Source organism: Athene cunicularia (genome assembly GCF_003259725.1).
Source record: "Athene cunicularia isolate RWA chromosome 1 unlocalized genomic scaffold, athCun1 chr1_part1, whole genome shotgun sequence".
Classification (NCBI taxonomy): Eukaryota; Metazoa; Chordata; class Aves; order Strigiformes; family Strigidae; genus Athene; species Athene cunicularia.
The window spans coordinates 54,793,393-54,801,956 of record NW_020799091.1 but is presented as its reverse complement, the minus strand read 5'-3'; the positions used below and the strand labels follow the sequence as shown (position 1 = coordinate 54,801,956).

General features: G+C 38.4%; 1 protein-coding gene across 1 annotated transcript in view; it reads right to left on the bottom strand.

Moving 5' to 3' along the window:
* Nucleotides 1-8,564, bottom strand: part of DNAJC3 (DnaJ heat shock protein family (Hsp40) member C3) — a gene marked incomplete at its 5' end in the record, with an annotated part of 39,062 nt that overhangs the window by 9,085 nt on the left and 21,413 nt on the right. Inside the window, 5 exons of the mRNA XM_026845629.1 lie at nt 2,720-2,840; nt 2,954-3,059; nt 4,767-4,886; nt 6,732-6,913; nt 8,184-8,336. Of these exons, the coding sequence (XP_026701430.1) occupies nt 2,720-2,840; nt 2,954-3,059; nt 4,767-4,886; nt 6,732-6,913; nt 8,184-8,336 (682 nt within the window). The remainder of the gene's footprint in view (nt 1-2,719; nt 2,841-2,953; nt 3,060-4,766; nt 4,887-6,731; nt 6,914-8,183; nt 8,337-8,564) is intronic.

Genomic DNA, 8,564 nt, shown 5'->3' with positions numbered 1-8,564 from the left:
GGGGGGGAAGAGATGTCCTGACTAATTTTAAAGCAGCAGGGTAGGTTCTTTGCCTTCTTTGACAAAACTTGTGCTGTACACTTTAGACTCCTGTACTTACGAGGTAAGCCAAAAAGGGAGTCATTACACATCTGTCTCTGTAGACAAGCCCTGGATTCCATGTGATTATAAAGTAATTAAAACCATTTGATGGGAATCAGAACTCAGCTATACATACTGAAGTGCATCTTGAACATTTAACAATAATCGCCTTCAAAGTTCTGAATTACAAGTACTTTGCAATTTCCCGTCTTTAAACAGGAAAATTTCTTGAGGGAAGAATGAGAATCTGTCTGCCCCCTTAAATATGAGAGTACAGTTTTAATTGCTCTACTGTTCTCTACAGCAGAGAAGAATCAGCCATCATTTTACAGCAGTTAAAACTGAAGGCTAAGTGAAGACACCTCCAGGCAGACTAATATTAATGGACTATAATACTGCTTATGGAGGCTCTGCTGGAAAGCAGAGTATAACTACAACAATCTCACTACTGTCAAGAGCAGGAGGAAGGCAGGGGACATGCTAAACAACAGGGATTTGGAGAAGCACGGTTCCACTACAGCATGGTTGTCCACTCAGAACCAGGCTAGGCCAAGCCCAGCAGGCTCCAGCCCACAAAAATAAGCTCTCCCAGATCCCATGGGTGACCTCTCTATCTTTTCTTATATCCCATAATAGAGAGGCATTTGCTCCAGCACAAGACCAAGTTGGCTCTGTGCATTTGTGCAGGATCTTGTCACAAAACTTTTTTCTCTAATTTGCAAGAAGTGCCAGACTCTCTCACCCCAGAGGAAATGGAAATAGATGAGGAGCTAATAGAAGATAATGTTAGAAAGATCCAAACTGAGATCAATCAATCTCAAGAAAACAAACAGATCAATTCTGTTCCTTAGTAACAAGTAAGTGTAAGGTACATCAAAGAGGATTCACAATGAGTCCTGTTTGGCCCACCCCTCTCTGAATCCTCCTCTAAACTGAAGATTCACACGCCTTGAGGGGAAAAAGTAATCTTAAATTTTCTTTGGGTTCTCCTTTTGCTGATACTCCTTCCTTTTAAACCAAAAGCCTTTGTACAAGCCATAATCTAAGTTTAGAGTATACAATTGGTATTCTGTACCTTTAACTGTTTTTAGGTAAGTGAGATTTTTTTATTTGCAAGTCTACTTTTCCCAACACTGACTGAGCTTACTTCCACAGAAGTACAGAAAGAGACATGGAAATGCCCAAAGGTGGCCTCATCACTGTGAAACCTTCCTGAGCTTCACATTTTAGGTTGACAGTGCAGTTCTAAACAAAAGACAGAAAAACATTACCCTAAAAACAGAAAGACATTTTTTCCTCATACTTTAGAGGTTTTTTTTTTTTAAGCAATCCCTTTGTACAAGAGTCATCAGTTCTCTAAAATGCTGTTGTCTTCCACCCTTTTTCTTATAAAGAGGAAGAAGGCTTGCCAGCCACAGCAAAGAGGGACTAGGACTAGGTCACTTCAGAGGTACAAAGTCTACAGGGCTGATGAAGAGGACTGCCTGAAACCACACTGCTCCCCTTTATACCGTGTTTTCATTTGAGTCAAGGAGGCCTAAAAAAGAACAAAATAAGTATCTCATTTTTGAAATGAACTTCAAGAGGTGAGCAATATAATCTTTTAGCAATTAATTTCTCAAAAAAGACAAAAAAACCCTGAGCATGCTATTAATGAGAATAGCTGCCTCATGAATGTTTAAATCAAAAAGATATTTTCTTGTTCAGTTATAAAGCAAAAGATCCAGCACCAGAATGCAGAAAAGGACAATTGTTCTGCCAGTACTAAAATTAATGGAACTAGTTTTCTGCAGATTTAAAGCCTACAAGTCCTTTCCCTCATCATATTTGACTGAAACAGCCCAATGCTTCTAAGCCTGCTGCATGACTAAGCACAGAGGTGGAACAGACAGATTGTACACATTTCCTTCTTAAACCTGATTTCTTGAGGAGATTCACTAAATTAAACATTTCAAGATTTTTTTTTGTTGTTTAATAGCACATTAACATTTAGCACTCTTAAAGAAGCTAGGTAACAACACGATGGTGTGCTCGAAGACACCCATTACTCAGTCCCTACCTTCCACAGCTATAGCTGGGACCCATGTAACTATGCATTTTATGGAAACCCCATATGGAAAATGTAGCCTCAAGAGCAGAATCAGTTTACTGGTCCTCACAGCAGCACTACAGAAACCCACTGAGGTGAAGCAATGGCTGTTAATCTTCCTCTGTCCTCAACATATACTAGGGCAGAAAAAAGCATTGTTTCATGCTGCCATCTAAAGACATTAAAATGGAGTTCCTAAAATGGATTTACATCACCCTAACTACCTTTTATCTCTAAATGCAATTGTCTGCTATAAACACAATTTATATAATCAGCTAAGTAAGTTGAGTAAGATGTACTGTCTCAAAACATCCTGAACATAGCCCACTGTTGTAAAGACAACTCTGCTGTAGATAAAACAAGAGTGCTCCACTTATACTAATCAAGACAAAATTACCAGCAGGTATTTTTATAATCTGCAAGTACCAGTGCTGATTATGGATAACAACATAGTGTAGAATTAAAGTGCATGTTAAAAAATATTTGAAACACTGACTGCATTTTAAATGCCCACAAAAAAAAGTATGTGCAAACTGCATACAGCTGTACCTTCTTCATACAGGTCTTCCAGCAAATATGCTTCTGCTCTGTCTTTCAGGGCATTCACGTTGGTTGGTTCCAGTTGCAGAATTTCTGTACAAACTTCTATGGCTTCTGTAGCCTGCTGATTCTAGAGAGGAGCAAGTAAAACAAAATTCATGTAGCTGGGGGCTTTTGTGTGCGTGGGTGCGCACACATGTGTTTGTTTTAAAGAAAACTACAGAGAAAGATACACAGAATTACCTTTGATAAACAGTGGCAGATCCTTTCTTTGGCACGAGTAGCATAAATTGGGACTTCTGGCTCAGTTTTCATTACAGATTCATATTTACTGATAGCATCTTCATACCTGTTTAAATCATAAAGATAAGCATATCATCACGAAATGTAATAAATTACAACACCCTGAAATAGTTATTTACAATTTTTCAAAAATTAAAATTCAGGTTTTCACATCCTTCCACCAAGGTACCTTAACTTTGATAGTCTTAAGGCGTGGTGTGAAGCAACAGTATGAAGAAAACTTACAGCTACTTCAATTACATCCCCGTTCCCTTTTCTGTGCTATGAGACAGACACTATGCCTGGTAGGCTTTTGCAGAAGATAATGAATACAACCCCTCAGCGTACACAGACAAGAGTATCTAGATGTGCCTCCTGTCCAACACACCCCTCTGCACTTGGAAAAAAAGCATCTCCCTCTCTGATATCTGAGATGGACTAAGTCCAGGTCTTGATGTGAGCACTGTACTACTTGTATTTCTCGGTACAAAAAAAAAAAAAAATTTCATGCCAGGTTGAATCAGGTAGGTGTTTTCTCCCTTTCCTCTCTACAAATCACACAGTAAAATGTATTTTTGCTGTGAAGGATTCAAAGATGCATTCACCTAAAAATGAAAAGCATGTGATTGTGAATTTCTCCTAGCTTGTAGCAACCCATGGGTTCAATCTCAGAAGACTCCCTGAAAATGTGCAGAAGAGTCCAAATGGACTGCTGACAGTAAAACTGTCTTCATTTGTGCTGATTCACATTCCTGATGTATTTCCATTTTAAAAAGCCACCTTGACAATGTTTAATCACTTGTCAGGATCCTTACAGTTGGATGTTGTAAGCTTGGTAAAAAAAATGAAATAAAGCAAGAAACAGAATACAGAGGCACTGTTTATCATTTAAGAGGGTGCATAAAAGAAGCCCACCACTCAGATCCACTTTTGCTATCAAGACACTGCAGTTACTAGGTAGTTTTAGTCTAAAGATGAAGTCCTTTGAATAGTTGAGGTTGGAATGGATCTCTGGAGGTCAACTGGTCCAACACCCCTGCCCAAGCAGGGCCACCTAGAGCAGGTTGCCCAAGGCCACGTCCCAATGGATTTTGACTATCAAAGTGGGGAGACTCCACAACCTCTCTGGATAACCCGCCCCAGTGGAAACAAGGGGGTGGTGGGAAGCATTTCCTTATGTTAAAACAGAATTTCCTGGTTCAGTCTGCACCCACTGCCCCTCATCCTGTCACTGGGCACCACTGAAAGGAACCTGGCTCTGCCCTCTTTGCATCTTCCCTTCAGGTATTTATACACATCTGAGATTCCCCCTTTAGCAGAGAAGGCTCAGGGGGACCAATCCCAGCTCTCTCACGCCTTTCCTCATGAGAGAGGTGCTCCAGTTCCACCATCACTTTAGTGGCACTTTGCTGGAGTTTGTTTCAGTAGCTTCACCTCTCTTGCACTAGGGAGCCTAGCACTTCAGGTGTGGCCCCATCAGTGCTCAGTAATAATATATGAGGGCTGACAAATATTATCCCTATCTTGGTCTTCCTGTCTGCTCCACAAAGTTGTTAAGCATGCAAAGAGACAACAGTGGCATCAGAAGGAATCAGAATAGGATTGTCACTATGTGAATCAATATTTATTTTAATTGTAATTTGAGAGATGTGCTCAGTTATCCTCTTCAACTGACAAATGCAAAAAGCATCACTTCATCAACTCCTCAATCAATAGTAAGTTGGTATCTCCGTAGTGATTTTTTTTTTTTTTTAATACAGCAGTGAACACTTACCTGCCTTCTCTGATGAATTCCTCTGCTGACTCGATCTGCTTATTGAGTTTCTTTACTTGCTTATAGAGAGAGAAGCATTGCTTATGGTCTTGGTCCAGTTTCAGACACTCCCGGACTTCACTTTTCACAGGGAGGTAGGGAAGAAAAAGAAAAAAACACCCCAAAACAGAAAGACATAAACACACATTATGAAATTTAACCTAGAAACACAATGCAGCATCTATAAGCTGTCCAGAACAAGAGTTGACTTCTTTACACAACTTCTCTCTTCTTTTAAAGTGAATTTAAATCAAGACAAAAAAAGTCTTCCAGCATATGCAGGGATATTTGTCTAGTTTTGGTTTTAATTATTTCGTATTGCCAAATATGCAAAGATATAGAAGTGCTACATTAATAACTGACTAAACAGACTAAAAATATACTCTGAGAAAATATTATATTCAGCAGATACAATTGATTATCATTTCCCTGTATATTTAATAACTCAGCTATATTACAAAATACTTATGTAGAACTACATTTTATGCTTCCTGAAACAAAGCTCAGCTAAGACTCAGACCTTCTCCTTTTGCTGGAATCTCAGCCAAGTCTGAGCCTGACTTTTCAGTGTGAAGACTGTTTAAACAGACTCTGATTAGGGCAGATGGTTCTTAAAATAGTCAAAAGATTTAAAAAAACCCCTCCAGAATGCAATCATATGGAAGAATAAAAGGTGTGTATCATACAGATACATCATAGCACAAACAAGGTGTTATTTTCAGAAAAAGATCACAAAAATCTTGTTTTGTTCCTAAGCACAGACAAAAATACCTATTATCTGAAAATCATTAAGCCTGTAAAGGTAAGAAGAAGAAACTAAAGGAAGAACAAGACCCAGCAAGTCCAAGAACTACAGAACTCTTTCTTAGTATATCTTATTATTAAAAAACCCCCATAGTGCCAGAGAAAAATGAAGACCCTTATCCCTTCACTCTGATACCATTCTGTTCTACAGCTCTCTCAACTGTACTTATAAAAATCTTAAGATTTGGTTATTAACAAAGTGGATTTCAGAGGAAAAAAAAATACCACCTAGTCTTGAAATCACCAGGCTAAGTGATGGCCAGCTAAGTCACCACCGAAGTGACCTGTGAGCTTCAGAGATTCAGTATACTATGGAAAGGGGATTCCTAACGCAAACCAATTAGTTATTTTCCAGTTCCCTTCACCTCTTACTGAACAGATTCTGTGGCAGAAACTGTATTGGAAGGAGCAGGAGATGAAGGTAGCACATCTGAGATGATGCGCTTCACAGAAACCATTTGTGTGCAAAAAGAATTACACCAGCCAGCCAGCTCAGCACAGAGTATGAAGTTAACAGTCCAGACTGGGCAAGGGCAGCTATCTGCAGGACTGACTAGGGTCATATGTGAATAACACCTTGAACTTAAATAAATATGAGTAAAAGGGTAGGGTGTTATCAAAAAATCATCCAAAACTCTGGACACTGTCTACAAGAAGGGAAGATTGATAGCTCTAGATCCCAGCTCCTCAATTCTTGCATGCTCCTGTACTTTATATTTATTCTTAAGATTGTAACCCTTTGTTTCCCTCGAAAGTAAAAATCTAGCCCTAAGACTTAATGGATACATTTTTTGCTTGCATTGTAAACTTAACTTGAATGGAGGTTCAAGGTTAAAAAAAAGGCTCCAAAGCAAGTTTAGAGAAACACTTTCTTCTAGGATGAAGAAATACAATAAAGAAAGTAAACAAGATGCTAGGAACCATCAGTGGCTAGTCTGCCAAGAATAAACATGGTGTTTTCACTGACAGGTCTTCGCTGCTGGAAAGGAGCTTCCATTATCAGATCCAGAGTTGCTACTCCATTCAAAAACCAGACAGCATAGATATTTTGTGGTTTATCATGACCCGTATCATCACATTTTCTGTCTCAATTACAATGATTACAGCAAACAATAAAATTACCTGAGTGATAATTCATGGTCCCCCAGCTGATAATATATTCTACTGATTTTATAGAAGGCTTCAGTATTATCATTCTTTAATTTGGCAGCAGCTTTCAAGTCACTAATGGCTTTGCTTGGTTCCCCTTCCTTTATATAACACTCAGCTCGAAGTTCCCGTAGCTCTGCATCCCAAACACAAACCTTGAGAAATCAAAATTAAAGCTTGTTTTTAGTCCATAACACTTCACTTTTCCTCCCCAACAAGAAAAAAAAAATCCCATTTAATTTCACTTTGCCAACTGCAATAGTGTAAGGTTCAAGCTGCATGCAGAGCGCATGAAATTAGCATCTCTGCTTCCTGGTGGATGCTGTGATGCACCTGCCCAAATAGAAAACAAAGGCCTGAAAAATTTGTAAATGATTCAATGAGCTCATGCAGGGAGATGAATTAAATCTACTGGCACTGCTTAAAGTGGGACAGTCTGTTGAGCCTCCAGGGAAGGATATAAGAATCATGAATTATTGTATCTTCCCAAAAGAATAGGGGTAATGAACAGCAAGGACCAAGCTGTCAGTTGTCCTCTAGAAGCAAGACTGTAGGTAAGATTCAGCTATGCAAGAACTGACCTCAGTATCTGGATTTTAAAGATACATACAGAAATAATGACATCACAGAATAATTACTTAAAAGGAACTGCCTATCATAATTCATTTTAAAGAACTTATTCTGGGTCTTATGATTTGTCCGCAAACCATCATTTTAGAGAACAAGGCTTTTCTGTTTTTCCACATTCCCTCCCCATAAATATACTACCAGACTTTGGTAGTTTCTTCACCAAAAGCTAGTTCTGTAAATGCCAAGTCAGTGTTAATCTGTATGTGAAGAGTCATAGCAGTTAACTCTATATATTTCTATATGACACATAAAATGCACATGATTATTTACACTTAGACTATCAGACTACATACACCGATTAAGATTCAACAAACACAGATATCCAAGGAACAAGCTGAAAATCCAGATAGCTATGTATTTTTTTAACTTTGATTTTTTTCATCTTCTGTTACTTAACTTTAAGACAAAAATTGCCTACATATAGTCAATGAAAATAGCTAGATAAAAAAACAGCACCCCCTATATTTGGCAAAATCTCATTGGTTTGAGAATAACTTTCTTCCCAGCTTCCCCAAGAACACTGAACTGTGGAAAAATGGTGACGTATAATCAAGTTATCTGTAACAGAAGTTTGGCTGAAGTTATATCTTTAACCCAAAGTACAAGATATTATTTTTTTTTGCAGCTAGTGTTCAGCATTCTCCAATTTCATTATGGACTCATGGTGCTCAGCAAAACTGAGTCAATTATACCAAGTGTTTTCACATCAGTGAAGAAGTTATTAAACAAAAATACACAGATGTCAGACAGGAGCTCTTACTTTCCTTTCACAGTACCATTTTATTCAATACTTACTGCCAAGATTTCATCAAGAAGAGAAATAGCGGCTTCGTAATCCTCTTGCTGGTAGGCAGATAATGCTTGTGAATGCAGACGCTGTAGCTCATCAGACTTTGTCAGCTGAGTCTGGGCTTCTTTTTCCTCATTATTGCTAGGATTGGATTTGAGCTGCAAACATTAACAAGGAGAGACACAAAAATGCTTGTTCAGGGATCTCTTTTTGTCCAATTAATAATCATATCATGAAGAAATGACTAAAGCTGCAAATAAAGCAAAATTTGGTTTTAGAATTCCACTGGAAATGTTTCAAACTCCAAACTTCAGAAAAAAACCCCCACATTTTTAGCTTCAATACAAGTTGTCAGAAGTCACAGAAATCCAATTCCCCCCCCCCCC